The 15,071-nt window shown below is 45.3% G+C and overlaps 2 protein-coding genes across 10 annotated transcripts in view; one reads left to right on the plus strand and one right to left on the minus strand.

Moving 5' to 3' along the window:
• Nucleotides 1-7,760, minus strand: part of LOC119437437 (roquin-1-like) — an 83,134-nt gene extending 75,374 nt beyond the window's left edge. For 7 of the 9 annotated variants that reach the window (XM_049660541.1, XM_049660543.1, XM_049660542.1 and 4 more), the window contains exons 1-2: nucleotides 7,039-7,760; nucleotides 1,471-1,639 (exon numbers count right to left, since the gene is read on the minus strand). In XM_049660541.1, coding sequence (XP_049516498.1) covers nucleotides 1,471-1,626 — 156 coding nt within the window. In that variant the 5' untranslated portion in view covers nucleotides 1,627-1,639; nucleotides 7,039-7,760. Of the gene's footprint in view, nucleotides 1-1,470; nucleotides 1,672-7,038 lie in introns of all 9 variants that reach the window. The other 2 variants (XM_049660537.1, XM_049660544.1) reach the window with 2 other exon arrangements.
• A 100-nt stretch (nucleotides 7,761-7,860) lies between these two features.
• LOC119437439 (NEDD8-conjugating enzyme Ubc12) lies at nucleotides 7,861-13,635 on the plus strand. Its single transcript, XM_037704469.2, has one exon. It carries the CDS (start codon nucleotides 7,982-7,984, stop codon nucleotides 8,531-8,533), a length of 552 nt encoding a protein of 183 aa, XP_037560397.1. The 5' UTR covers nucleotides 7,861-7,981; the 3' UTR covers nucleotides 8,534-13,635.
• The last annotated feature ends 1,436 nt before the right edge of the window (nucleotides 13,636-15,071 follow it).

Below are 15,071 nucleotides of genomic sequence, written 5' to 3' on the forward strand. Positions count from 1 at the left end.
AAGCATGATAGAAAAATTATAGGGTTTTACGTGCCCGCACCACGATCTGATTATGAGTGGGGGCGACTCTGGATTAATTTTGACCACCTGGGGTTCTTTAACGTGCACCTAAATCTCAGAACACGGTCATTTTTGCATTTGGGATTTGTAAGCATGATAGGTGAACTAACTTTTTTTTTTGATATTTTTGTTAGCAACTATCAACAATACTCCATGGAATGTAACTGACTTATTCAAAATGACAAATGCTTCGCCCGATAGATAAACATACTATCCCCACAATAAGCAGCACAGAATGCACCAATTCCCCTTGATTTACCGCGCACCTAAAGCACGAATAACAAGAAAAGACTATTTCAATGTGCTAAAAATTGAGCTTGCAACTACATTAAGCAAGTACATAAGTGCTGAAAATGAGTGTAACACCACTTTACCACACGCTAAACGTGACTTCTACAGTAAAATACTTCTTGCCATGTTTCAAAACTGAAAAAAATATTGGCAAATCATTTAACCAATTGGCCCCAATTCAATTTCCTTGAGTGACAGAAATGGGTATTCAATACCTGGATCTAAAGTTTCTAACGTGCTAAATAATGCTTTTTGCTCTGTATTCATTGTTGAGTCTCCTGTTAACTTTCACTCGGGCTTAACTTATGTGCACCTCGAAATGAACCTGATAGCTATTGACCCTATTGGTACTATTGTTAATGTGAAAGACAAACTGAAAAACATCCTCTATTCGAATACAAAGCATAAGTAGCTTCAGCTTCATTTTGTCTCTCACCTTTCAAAAGTCTCTCGATACAGGTTCGGTCCCTACCAATTGGCAGATCGAGAAGGTTGCACCCATCCTCAAAAAAATGTAACAAGTCCTCTCCAAGCAACTATGGCCCCATTTCCATCACCACTGTTTGCAGTAAAACTATGGACGGTATAATCAATTCAGAGACAGCCTGTTTCATATCATTTGTGAACTTTCTTCACCATAATCAGATCGGTTTTCTTCATGGTCAGTCCTGCGAAATAGAGCTTGCTCTTTTCTTGCAAGACATTCACCCGCACCTTGACTGAAACATGCCCATCAAAGTTTTATTTCTCAACTTTAAGAAGGCTTTTGATAAAGTCCCTCACCATTGCCTTTTGCTGAAGCTATCATGTCTCAACTTAGATCAGCATGTTTTCTCCAATGAATTTGCGAATTAGTAACTAACTGCCAGCGGTTTCTTTTTGCTAACTGCCGCTCTTCCCCACTGTCTCCCCCCTCTGCAGGGCACTGTATTATGCCCGCTTTTCTTATCTATAATAAAGAAGCGCACAAACAGCAAATGGCTGATTTCGTGACCACCGAGAACATTCTCAGTAATACTATTACTGGTAATTTCGAGTTAAACGAAAAATATATGCGTCTGCGATCTCAAAAAAAAGAACAGAAAAAGCGTTTCATCTTTGCACTGCCGGTCTACATACGACAGCGTCGCCTAGCTGAGTCTGCTGCACGTGGCCTCCAAGATGGCCGCGGCGTGCTGCGTAGCGTTGATGGCGTGGCCGCCACGAGGTGCCGCGATGAGCCCGCTCGCCGGGCGAGGCGCTCCGCTTTTGGGCAGGGCTTTGGTCCCGTGCCATCTCCCCTGTGTAGCTTCCAGCGCGCAGACGAAAGGAGAGAGAAAGCTGCTCATCAGTGCAATAACTCTGCTCATACTTGAAGGATTCGAAAAATTTTTGCGGCAAGAGATTCGCGAAGCGAAGTCATTCATTGGTGATTAAATGATTGGGAATAATGGTAATAATGATTAGTTAGAAAATCGTTTCAGGGCCCCTTTAGCATCTCATCCCCCTGTGTTCAGTCTAACATACGGCCCTTTGCCGATGATTGCATTGTGTACTGCCCTATACTTAACACTTCTGATCTCTCTACCCGACAACTCTCTAATACAGGAATGGTGTAATAACTGGATTATGCCCTTAATTACTAACAAAACATTTTTAATTTCCTTTATCGCCACTTCACCATTTACAGTTGCCCTATAGCCAGGGGTTTATCCAGAATTTAGATTTTCAGGGGGTGGTACCAGAACGTGGGGGTGTGTGGATCGAAATTATTGGTTATCTTTTTTGAGCGAAACGTGGGGGGGGGGGGGGAGAGATTCAAGGAGCTAGCGCTCTTTTTACCACATTGTTTTATTTAATTATGGCTGAACGCTTTTCCAACAAATTGTGATGGAAAAGCTGCTACTTAGCAGAAGTACACTCTTAAGCAAGCATATTAAACGGCATGTTACCAGGCAGTTTGTCCTTGTTGATGTCTAACAAGGATAACTTTTGGGGGGTGTTGGGATCCTCCTGGGAGGGTGTTAGGGGGGATGCGTGTAAATCCCTGCCTATAGCTCTCACCTATTATTCAATACCTTGGTGTTCAAGTTTCTTGGGATCTTACTTGGTCCAAGCATATTATCTAAATACACAAAACTAGACGATCGCCGCTTCACAGAGGAAAAAGTTTTAGGACACTGATCCAGACGGGTTTCGGCACTCTAGACCTTAAGAGCTCTGCTCAAGTTCTAAGGGCTTGCGAATTGTGCGACAGACTTTGAACATTGGGTCGCGTTATTGTGCTAATTTTTCTTTTTATTTTTTATTTCTTTCTTTTATCACCTTTTATTCCCTTTACCCCTTTCCCAAGCACAGGGTAGCCAGCCGGTACTTACACTGGCTAACCTCCTTGTCTTTCTTTCCCTTTCTCTCTCTAAATCATTAATTCTGCAAATCGTCTACTAGGCTACTTAAGCCATAATCTAGTCTTTACGCCACCTTCTGTCAACCTTCTCACCTACATAACATTTGCCTGACCTAAGCTTGAGTATGCTGGTTCCATTTTTGATCAATACCAAGCTAATCTAGTTAATATGCTAGAATCATACCAAAACCATGCCTCTGATTTATTTTCTCTAGCTACTCCTACCATACCAATGTTACTAACCTCAAATCGCAGCTTCAACTTCCCACACTCACCTGTCAATTTTTCATTCATCCTGTGCATCACATATCCCGCAGTAGCCGTCAAAAGGACATTTAATCTTCATGAGCCAGCACGACATAAATAATTGTTTTTCTTACGTACTTACGGTCCTTCCAAGACTGAAAGGACATTTCTTGAAACATCGCTTTGATAGCAGATGATCTCCAATTCAAGTTCGCCATCGAAGAAAATTTTATCATGTAACCCATGATTGTTGTACTCATGCCCACCCTTCATGTACTACCCTACGTCAAGGCCCTTGAGGTATAATAGATAAATAAATAAAACATTAGCAGCAGAGAAAAAATTATCCAAACTTGCTGGGCTGACTTATTGCTTTATTATTTAGAACGCAATGTAGTCCTCCTTTACCACTGAATAACGAGACCCAAGCAGATTCTGTGAGAAACTATGATGTTATGGGGCTGAGTGTTGCCACCTCAGTTTTTGCATCTCTTAGGCTTATCAGGCACTTTTGTTAAGAGTAGCCTTATAGAATATCAAAGAAGCATAATTTACCAATACAGCCTGAATTAACTTTCCCCCTCGGTCCCTTCAGAGGGATGTTAAAGTGAAAGATTAAGTTATAGGCCCCTCATGTAATATCCCACTTCTGGTACTTTTGAGGTATTATGAATAAACAAATAAAGGCCAACTGAAACAAAAAATTGGACTGCATAAAAAGCCTAATATTAGATAATGCAGTCATGGAGCAGCCTCCCTGTAAAATTTTTGTTTTAAATAACAGCATGCATCACAAAAAGGATGTAAAAATACAATTTTTTGATACCAAAACCTGATACCAAAGTTTTTATATCAAATTACGCAGAACTAGGAATGTTGAGAAATGGCACAGTGTCTGGGCAAGACCTCCAAAATTGGTCAATGCCTGTGGCACGCTGAAAACCTCGGAGGCCATGTTCCGAGATCAGCATTATATCTAAAGACCACCAGGTGCTCGCATAATTGCTTAGGTGCTATTGAAAGGCTGTAAATAAAAAATTTGACAATGGGCAATGCCTAAAACATGGCATCTATGATGTGTTTCCAGCTCCCAAATCACTTTGGACACATGCAGTCAACAAAAGCATAGTCTTCGAGATCTGGTTTTGTTAACCAGAGAAAATTTTCGCTAAGGCGTGAATTTGGACACCAGAGATGCAGAGTGAAGACCTCTATTCAATTTCCATTCAATTCCGTAGAGTGGAAATCTTAATTCCTCTCCTTTAAACACCACAGAATCGCGAGTTAGAAAATTACCACTCCTGGAGTGGCTGAGCTGCTCCCTTCCATTCCTCAAATTCCAGTAAATTATAAGTTTTCTCTATAACTGTTCTCTACTTGTGCTAGCGTGCACCTAGTGAGGGAAAAAAGCTTTTTTTTATTTTTAGTCTTAATGTAACAGTGATATGCATAATTTTCTTGCACAAGAACAAACACCCTTTGTGGCTTCTCATCTCTTCGAGGCCCCCCCCCCCCCCATTGTTAGCTGTAATCTTTCCAATTATTGCGAAAAAACACTGCACGCTTTTGAAATCACCATGGAGTTGTGCAAGGTGCAACCGTTTGCGACGTGGCTGTCTTTGGCCTGCACCCATTTGTCGCAGGTCAAGCAGGTGCTTGCTAAATCAAATAATTCTTGAAAACTTAACTCCTTAACTAAATGTGCAGAAGTTCACTAAAACTAAGCAGTTAAGCAACACAACTCCTTAACTAAAGGTTGGAGCTAACGGTAACTAAAAGTTGCCATCTTTAAATGCACTTTAACGTTGTAACAAAGGAACGTTTCCGGGTCATCAGAAGAGTGCAATGTGTAGAATACCGTGTTGTTTGTAATTACTGCAGCAGATTTAGTTACCTATAGGTAGATACTGAAAGAGGTAATAAGTGAGAAACACAAAAAATATTAAAGTGAAATATTAGGTTAAAGGCCCCTCATGTAATGTCCCATTTCTAGGAGCTTTGAGGTATTATTAATAAATAAAGGCCAACTGCAACAAAAATTGGACTGCAATAAAAGCCTAGTTTTAGATAACAGACAGAGCAGCTTCACTGTAAAATTTGTATGTTTTAAATACGAGTGGATGCATCACCAAAATAGATTGCGTAGTCCAGTCTAATTGGCAAATTTACCAGTTTTGTAGTCTTGCTAGAACACTTGGCGCTCCGGGACTATGTGCCCATTCTATTCCTACTCCATAGCAGAATCTCGAGCTTTCAGTCCATTCCATCTGTCACTACTGCACAGCTGCAATTTTGTAATTGCAACATGTGCCCATAGTGAATGAAAAATTTGATCTTAATTAGCTGCACGAACATTCCAACACGTCAGATAATTTCCACATCTTTAATAAGTGTATGTGAAAACAATTTTTTTTTTATCTGTTCAATCTTAAAGCAAACGGGTGATATGTGTACTATTCAATATAATGTATGTATCCAAAGTGAAATTTGGGTGAAGCTGGACTTTAAGCTACACTGGTAGCTTCTGGTAGTCATACTTCTGCGGTACTAAATAGGCCAGTCTTGCTTGAATGGAGGCCCGGTAGGCTAGAAACAATAACAAAAAAGAATAAAATTGCTGCACCAGGGCCCCATTACATCACAAGCTTTGATGGCATCTGCTCGAGATTGACAAACTGTTCAGCAGTAACTAAAGACTACTCATTGCATTATAAAGAACACAAAAACTCAAGCTGACAACTTTTTAGGGAGGCTTCTGCACAAAAGCGATCAAAATACCTGAAAATACAGTAAAGCCATGGTATTCCACTGGTGTCATCAGTGGCAAAGTTTGACTGTGAAATTCAAAAAAGGAAGTTTGGTTTTAGTTTTGTCTGCCAATAACCATCTTTTCACCTGTCATAGAAATGACAAACTTAGGAAATAATGCTCCACCAGTCTAAAGATGATTTTTAGTGCTTTGTTTTAGCATTCCAAAGCAAACTAGAATCCTCTCACCATGCTGTTTACATTGGATATGTTTTGTTCGCGCCTTATTCATCCATGACAGCACATCAAGCCTCGTGCTCTGCTTATTGCATTTCATTGGACTTGAGCCACTAAGCAACCACGGCGGGTAAACATGAAGCTTGCTGAAGCATAATGAAGAAACTGGTTGGCTCAGTTAGCAAATAGCTAGTGCTTTGCAAACTACAACCGACAAGCACTGTTGACACTGTCCACCACCGCAACTTCCCGAAGAAAATGCTCGCAGTTTATGCCAGAACCAGGCACTACTTACACCACGCACAAACTTCCCTGTGTAAACAGTGCTGTGTGGCATTTCTAAATGCACCCCGGCTTTTTACCGACGAGCTCGAGCTCTGAACACAGAACAAAACAAACAACGAGAGGTGTGGTGATAAGCAAGGCCATTTACCTATAGCCATGTGGGGGGCAGATTACCTCGCTGCTAGGGGCAACTACTCACGTGACCCTTCACCCTCGCCAAACAAAAAACAAATCATACGCCTGAATTATGCAGGAGCACAGCAGGAATGACCACTAACAGCATGGTCGGAGTACTGTGTCAGCTGTTTGCGCGCTATCTCCGCGTTCGAAATGGCTTCTACAGTGGTCGTCAATAACGCGGCGGCTTTAACCTAGCTCGACGGGAGACATCCGGATAAGATTCTTCTGTCCGTGAAGCTTAACATGTTCTGCAGCTGATTAGCTTCGCTGGCTTCGTTGAAACCGGGTAGCAGAACGGGCATGCCGCAGAACGTCCCAACTCTGAATAATCAGGCCAAACGATCACGAAATACGTAGTTTGCGACTACTGCCATCTCCTATCCGTTGTCCCGCCAACAAAACTGCAATAGAACGCAGATTACATACGCAAGAATGTGAAGCAGGCGCGAGAGATCCGTTGGTCTCCGGCGACTGCCTCGCGCGAGCACGCGCCCCAGCAAGAAGAGAACAGGCGCTTTGGTTTCGATCCAAGCGCAGCGGTAACGGCAAGACGGGCGTACTAGTAACACAAGTCGAGCTGCGAATGAAAACCATAGCGTTCTCACCGTGCTGGGAACGAGAAGACGGCGAGTTCCCGTTCGGTCGGCCGTCTGCTGCTGGCTAGAACGCTGCGATGGTCACGTTCTCAGCTGCCCGAAGCTGCCCTGTGGTGCGGCGCTCAACCGGCATAGCAGTCCGCGGATGCCGTGCGCGGGCTACGCGGGCAGCCAGAAGAGAGACTTGAGCCGCACTATCAGGTGGAAGCGTTTCCCTTTCATCGTACGAGTAACCCACACATCTTCGAGCCCCTTGCGCTGGAACCCGCGCCGCAACTCCAATCGACGAAGCCCCGGCCGGCCCTCTTGTTTACGGCGCTAGCTCTCCTCCAAACGGGTGCGTTTGGGGGGCTGCTAGACCGCCGCTGCCGTTCCCGAGACGGCCGGTGGAAGGATCCCGGGCGCCAAGCGCGGGGTCCGCGAGCCGCGTGGCGAAGTGCGAGGCTCGCGTGGAGCTCGAGCCCACCGAGAAAACCGATTCGATAGCCACAAAAGCCCGCACAACGACGACGACGATGCGGACAAGGGTACCCAAACAAGCGACAAGCCAGATACGCAACCAACACAACCGCAACACAACTGGAATTCCCGCAGGCTGCCGCGACCCGCCGAGTTATTGCGGATGCTATTCCAGAAGGTGAACACCGCTATTCAATTTCAGTTCTTGTAGTACACGCAAAGCCACGGTGCGCGTTACTCGCAGAACAGCATGCAATTTTTGCGACAGCAGCGCCTTCGCTGAAGCGGTAGCTTGCATAACTACACGCGGTAGACCAGAGGAGGCGCTGGGCAGACAGGCGAAACAGGGCTGCAGCATGGCGAGGGGTCAATCTAGCTGCCGCGCGGTGCAGTGTGGGAAGGCCTAGGTGCTAGGCGTAGAGGCATCGTTGTGTGCGTGGTGTGCCTGCTTTCTCTCTTGTGATTTCGTTTTGCGGAGTAGACGAGCGTCACAATGATCAAGCTCTTCTCCCTCAAGCAGCAACAGAAGGATGGTGAGGCGACGGGCAACAAGCCGGCGAGCCAGAAGCGTGCCTCTGCGGCCCAGCTACGCATTACGAAGGACATCAACGAGTTGAACTTGCCGAAGACCTGTCAGATGGAGTTCCCCGATCCGGACGATCTGCTCAACTTCAAGCTGGTTATCTGCCCCGACGAGGGCTTCTACCGAAACGGTCGCTTTGTGTTTAGCTTCCGTGTAAGCCCAAACTACCCGCACGAACCCCCCAAGGTCAAGTGCGACACAATGGTCTACCACCCGAACATAGACCTGGACGGCAACGTCTGCCTCAACATCCTGCGCGAAGATTGGAAGCCTGTGCTGACGGTCAACTCGATTGTCTACGGCCTGCAGTACCTCTTCCTCGAGCCCAACCCCGAGGACCCACTCAACAAGGACGCCGCCGAAGTTCTGCAGAGCAACCGGAGACTGTTCGAACAAAACGTCAAGAAGGCCATGCTTGGAGGCTACATCGGCGCGACGTACTTTGAACGGTGCCTGAAGTAGCCCTACCCGCAATGCTGTCTTCTCTTATCCTTTGGGGGTCTGCGGGAAAGAAGAAAAAAATAAAGTGCGATGAGTCTGCTACTGGTGCTGATGTCGCCGCAACCACCACCGTTGTGCTGCTGTTAGGTGCTTTGCAGGGCTCGACTTGTGCCAGTCATGTCATGTATGTATTGATATGCATCACGGGCCCGTTACAAACCTCGTAGTGGGCTTTTAACGGGCCGTGTTTATGCTGCTTATTAGAAAAGCTCCGTATCGCTAGTTTGCGGCGCAGTTTTACGTTGTGGGAAGAACTGTCGGCCCTCATTTTGCAACGTTTTGTGTAACATTATTGTAGCGGTCGTCCTGAAGCTCTTGGATGTTATTCTCGTTTATGATGCTCACGAGTTTCAGAGAAGCGCCCCTACGTATTGTACGCACAGTGAAGCGCACAGTTCTTCCCCGTTCTAACTGCGGCCTTGTTTTTGTCTTAGACGTAGCAATGGTCTTACGCAACAGGCAGGCACTTCCGAGGAGACACCTTCATTAAGAAGGTGGTTACGATGCTCTGGTTATGTGGCTACACATAAATGGTACATGCGGTTCATCAGTCGTGGGTCGAAGTGCACTCGCCTTCACCAGATCTGTGAATTTGATTAATTATATGACGAGTGTTTATTATCTGTATATTGTTCCTACTGGCCTCGTCTGGTCTAATGAAGCCAGGCTTTGCAGGCAGACAATGTGCAAGTACTGGATAGTGCTTTATGTATTTGTCAAGAAAGGTATCACGCATGCCACTTATGTCTGGAAGTTGATGGTGATCATTGCCTTTTGTTTGAGAATACCATGATTATGCTTGATCTGTAATCTTTTGGTAATCTTGACTTCAAATGACCACTTGGCACCCTAATCATGTGAGAAGTCGAGGTCTTGTTTACTGAACTTAAAATTCATTGTTCGCAATGTAGCATCGTGTGACCCTGATAGCCACTGTAGTACAACTGTCACTGATTCAGTGCTGTAAAGAATTAATTTTTTCTCCCTTGTAAAACCTTCATTAACAGGTGAGCAATTTTACTCTCGTGAGCACGTCATGTGCCAGAGTGCAACTTTCCAGCTGCACTCTCCATTTTTTTTTTTTCCCCCATTTGGCATGCTAGATGTCCGTTCGGTTTGCCAGCACCACTGTGAACCAGTTCACGGTGGTTCACAAGAAGTTCAGAAATTGTGCAGCTAGATTTCTGCAGTGCAGATGCGGTGCAGGCGTTATGTCCGACTAATGCGTATGGAGTGCCTAAGTTTCAGAGGTCCTGAACTGCAGATATGGGGCGTAAATACACACCACACTTGCATAGGCACATCAGACATGCATAAGCAGAGTCTTAATGGCGCTTGCACCCGTGTGCTGCGTAGTCTGCTGCACCTGTACACCTACACCAAGTCGGCACCTACAGTGGAGTGGGTGCAGCAAAATCGTGAACCAGCCCTCGTACGTACCTAGGGTACGTTCGATTCACCTGCACTGCCTGAACCAATTCACGAGGTGCTACACTGTGCCATTCGTTTCAGAGGTGCAGCAATGGCACCCGCTGAACCACGCTGTTCCGTTTCAAAAGGTGCAGGGCTGGTTCATGATTGTGCTGCACCCACTCCACTCTCGGTGCTGACTTGGTGCAGGCGTACAGATGTGAAACAGCAGCGCAGCAGACGACGCAGCACACGGGCGCGAGCGCCATTAAGACTCTGCTTATGCATGTCTGGTGCGTCTATGCAAGTGTGGTGTGTATTTACGTCCCAGAAGCCGATCATACCTGCAGTTCAGGACCTAACTTACACACTCCGTGCACATTAGTCGGACATGACGGCTGCACAATTTATTTACTTGTGAATTGCCATGAACCTGTTCACAATGGTGCAGGCAAATCAAACGGACCTACTGTGCAGGAGAGATTATTAAACCAGCAGTCTCATCCTTAGAAGGACGTGTGCACGCTGAGTTGTTCGGTACTAGGTGTTGTGTCAGAACTGATTACCAGCTTGTGTAACTAACTCTTTTCTGCTGGTATCCATCTTCCACTGGAAACCGTAATAATTGTACTATTGTCAAAAGCCCAAAAGTTCAGGCTGTTTTTCTCACCTGTGCATACTGGCTTTTGCTCCCCCAATTGTCTATGTAATTCAGCAGTGGTACTGCACTCTGCCTTTTAGTCTTCTTGCCCCCCCCCCCCCTCTCTCTCACACTGTGCTGTCCATTTTTTTTTTTTTTTTAATGAAGTCAGGACACTCTTCTTCTAGTTTGTCATTTTTCCAGTCAAGCCGAAGAAAGGTCCCCCCTGCCACCCCGGGTGCCAAAGTAGCCAAGGAGTTGGCTTTGCTCTGAATACAGCATCTGTAACAGCAGCAGGAGTCAGTTTTTTCAGTAGACATCATCATCGGCCTATTTTAACACAATAGCGTTAAGGGCCCCGTGTCGCAGAAAATCCGGCGTCTGGCGGAAATAATCGTGCCCAACCACATCATCCCGAACCACCCTGACCACGTGGCGCAAGGCGTTCGTGAACAAAAAATTGAATTTCTCAAAGTAAAATGCGTCGGAAAAATCGTTAAGTATGACTTAACCACAACCTACAGGCGTGATAGCGTCGGACTGTAATTTGAATATACGAGAAAAAAACCTGATAAGCAGCCAGGGATCTTTGAATGCTATCGCGTTCCACTCTTAAAGGCGAAGCTTATGCGTCCTCCAATTCTGATGGCGTTTGGCTTAACTTTGGTTCTAGGCAACATTGAGGGCAATGTTGAAAACCAAGCCTTCCTAAATTTTGGACATACGCACTTCTGGGCAACAGCAAACAATTAATAAAAAGGTTCTAGGGCCTTCACATTTTCATTATGATGGCTTAATTTGCTCCTGTAAAAAGGTCTTCCCAGCAATGCATTTGTGTTTAAAAGTGAAGCCAAGGGGATCAGTGTAAGCTTGGTCTTTGTAAGCTGCCTTTCCCACATTGTGTGTTGCAGTGAAGCCTACTCATAAAGAAAAATGATGCGAATGTAGCCGATAACGCTATCGTGTTCCACTCTTAAAGGCGAAGCTTAAGCGTCCTCCAAGTTTTTTTATGTCCACTGCAAGACGAAGGGCCTCTCCCTGCGATCTGCATTTACCCGTCTTGCGCTAGCCGATTCCAATTTCCACCTGTAAATTTCCTAACTTCATCCCCACCCCACCTAGTTTTCTGCCATCCTAGACTGCGCTTCCCTTCTCTTGGCACCCATTCTGCAACTCTAATGGTCCACTGGTTATTTACCCTATGCATTACATGGCCTGCCCAGCTTCATTTCTTTCTCTTAATGTCTATTAGAATATCCGCTATTCCCGTTTGCTCTCTGATCCACACCGCTCTCTTAACGTTAGGCCTAGCATTTTTTTGTTCCATCGCTCTTCGTGCGGTCCTTAACTTGTTCTCGAGCTTCTTTGTTAACCTCTAAGTTTGTGCCTCATATGTTAGCACCGGTAGAATGCAATCATTGTACACTTTTCTCTTCAACGACAGTGGTAAGCTCCCAGTCAGGATTTGGTAATGCCTGCCGTATACACTCCAACCCAATTTTATTCTGTAAGTTTCCTTCTCATGATCAGGGTCCCCCGTGAATAATTGACCTAGATGAACATACTCCTTTACACTCTCTAGAGGCTGACTGGCAATCGTGAATTCTTGTTTCATTGCCAGGTTATTGAACATTATCTTTGTCTTCTGCATATTAATCCTAAACCCCACTCTTACACTTCTTCACTCTTCAGTAGATATATTAGTTGCTAATGCACACCGAGTTCTCTTGCAAGAGCCACAGCCACTGGATAAAAAAAAAGGTGTGGCCTGCCGCGTGCATCGAAAATGGTGTCGTCCGCTGCGGCGCCACCAGTCGGGGACTGTCTGGGATCTGCATAGAAAATGCGTCGGGAACGCGCTTGGAACGTCGTCACCCGTGGAAACCGTCCCATCCCTGTCAGCTAGCGCCATTCGGCTCAGTCAAGCAGCCGAGAATGCAACTACGGCTGCGACATTTGCTCTCATTGCAGCCCGCCTGACGCGGCAGGCCGCGCCTTTGTGTTTTTATCCAGCGGCCGTGCAAGAACCGTTGCGTCCAGTACTTTACGTGCGCACTCCCCCTCGAGCTTTTAAAATGTGCGACGCCGTGGACGACAAGACATGTAAGCACCAGTGTCGCAAGCAGTCTGTGCGGCTTGTGAGATTCCTTTGTTCACTCGGGTATCAGCCAAGGGACAAACCATTGCTTGATCTCGTAGTAGTCCGAGTCGCGGTTGGCAAGTAACTTCGCAAGCCATCCCACGTGTTCATGCAAGGGAGCCATGCTCCCTAGTTGCAGCTTGTGTTAGATGCCGCAGTGTGTGTGCATGTGTGTGCGCGTGTGTCAAGCATCATTGTTCGGTTTCTATCTTACATTGGTGGCTCGGCATGCTGATATAAGGAATGCAGATATGTTTCTTTTAGGTTATGTCCAAAGGATCCTGACTTGTTTTATGTTATTCCTGCATCTGCAAAGAGCAGGCATCCTTGTTTAACCCTGGGTTGAGTGAATAGAAATGCTGGGTGCCACTGTAGGCCTGCTGTACATCCTTTCTAGTGGGCATGCATTGCATTGTTCCTGTGGCACTAGATAAATTGCCATAGCCAGAATGCAATTTCTGGCCCATGCAACTACATGAAAAGTTGAAACGTGCATAACTTGGAGATTCTTTGAACTGTTCACTTTGCACAAGAAAGCTTGTCAGCAACAAGCTGTTACACAAATTGCCTTCAACAACTCAGTACTGCAACTGCTACGGACAATTTATGTAGGTAGGTAGTTAGCATATCAACAGTAGTAGTCAAGTTCTTCATTTTGAGGAGTTCCATAACTCTTTTTTTGCCTTCATAACAAATTGAGACTGCATGCTGCTTTCAAGCAGCACTAGTATGTGAACCTTTTCTTGACTGCAAATGCCACGACTGAATACAAGTGATTCTGCTTGACATTGGATTCAGTGAAATTTGTTTGAGATGCTTGCCCAGTAATCACTTCCACGAGCCAAGAGTTGATGTATTTCTTTTTTGATTAAATGAAACAACACTGACATCACATTTTTGTCATTTCTCTTGCATTAAAAAATGGAAACCCTCTGAACCCTAGAGCAAACATTGACAAGCACCTGAGTGTCTTAAATAATCTACAATTATACCTGTTTCTATAAACCAGTTTCAGGTTTGGTGTCCAAATGCATCATGATGTCGCAATACATTGGCTCGCTCCATTCCTGTGCAGCCACAACGAACTCGCACGGCACTTTTTCACGGTTAATTCTTTTTCGCTGAGCAAGACTAACTTTACTGGTACACGACTTCAGCAAATTTTTTTCTGTGCTGTGATGTCACAATAACGTCGTTGACGCCAGGTCCGTCACTTTGAGACAACTTTAGTATCAAATTAAAATGTTATATTTCTCAACATTCATATCTTGTATTAAGTGACGTCTTTTTATGTGCGAGAGGCATGTGGTATAGTTTCTACAACTTTGATACTGTGTGTCAGTCCTCCTCTAAGTAAGCATTAGCTGTTGCTGGTGTTTACTGCAATAACCACAAGGTGCACTTGACTGCGTTAACCTTTGTAATTTATGATGGTTTGCGTAACGTAAACGCAGCTTTCTCCACTTTCCTTGCAGGTTAGCTGCAGCCATGCACCTCGATTTTTTACGAAGCATGGAGGCAACATGTCTGTCTGTTGCCACTGGGATTACAAAGTTCAGTATTGCATACTGTACCTGTAGTGTGCTAATAATTTCCAAGCAACAGATGTAGTCACAGGTTACAAGGGACAACTCGAAAGTGCACATTACACATTAAATAATTACTGACAACAGTTCGGGTCATCAGCTTAACAGCAAATCTGACACTGCACAATTTTGTTATAGCTGGCAAGGTTTCCATTATTTCCACTTGATCCGCACATTGAATCAACGGAAAAGTTCATCAGCAGGCAGTGACGCCTGTCGTGGTGACTCGGTGGTACAAGATACAAAGAAAGTCAAATTGATGTCACGCATAAAAAAAAAAAACTAGTCATGCTTTAATGTTACGTAGTATTCTGCTACAACGACTCCGAGAATGTGAACTGTGCCCGTTATAGAGTAAATTTGTTTGCACATGGCACAAAATATGTACTTTGGTGGCAAAAAATGCAACATACACCTTCGCCAACGAATTTTTCAGATGCCACCTGAAATCATTTCGGATGCCGCTCAACTTTCGGACATGATCCGTTCGCACGATGCTGAAAACATGGCGGCTGTGAGCAAAGTTGCCGCCACGTCGACCAGACCAAGCCGGAACTTTGGCGACTCAACTGCCATGCGAGCGGCACTGCTTAGGCGTAGTGGCGTACAGGCAGTACGCCAGTCCTGCGACGAAAATTGGTAGACTTCATTGTCGATCGAGCACAAGATCACACGCACGCGCTAAACTGACGGCTGTAGTAACGGAGTGCAGGTCCGCGTGCA

Source organism: Dermacentor silvarum, chromosome 1 (assembly GCF_013339745.2).
Source record: "Dermacentor silvarum isolate Dsil-2018 chromosome 1, BIME_Dsil_1.4, whole genome shotgun sequence".
Taxonomy (NCBI): domain Eukaryota; kingdom Metazoa; phylum Arthropoda; class Arachnida; order Ixodida; family Ixodidae; genus Dermacentor; species Dermacentor silvarum.

Bases quoted from the DNA above. Each gene is read 5' to 3' on its own strand.
- LOC119437439 (XM_037704469.2), top strand. From the start codon at position 7,982: ATGATCAAGCTCTTCTCCCTCAAGCAGCAACAGAAGGATGGTGAGGCG.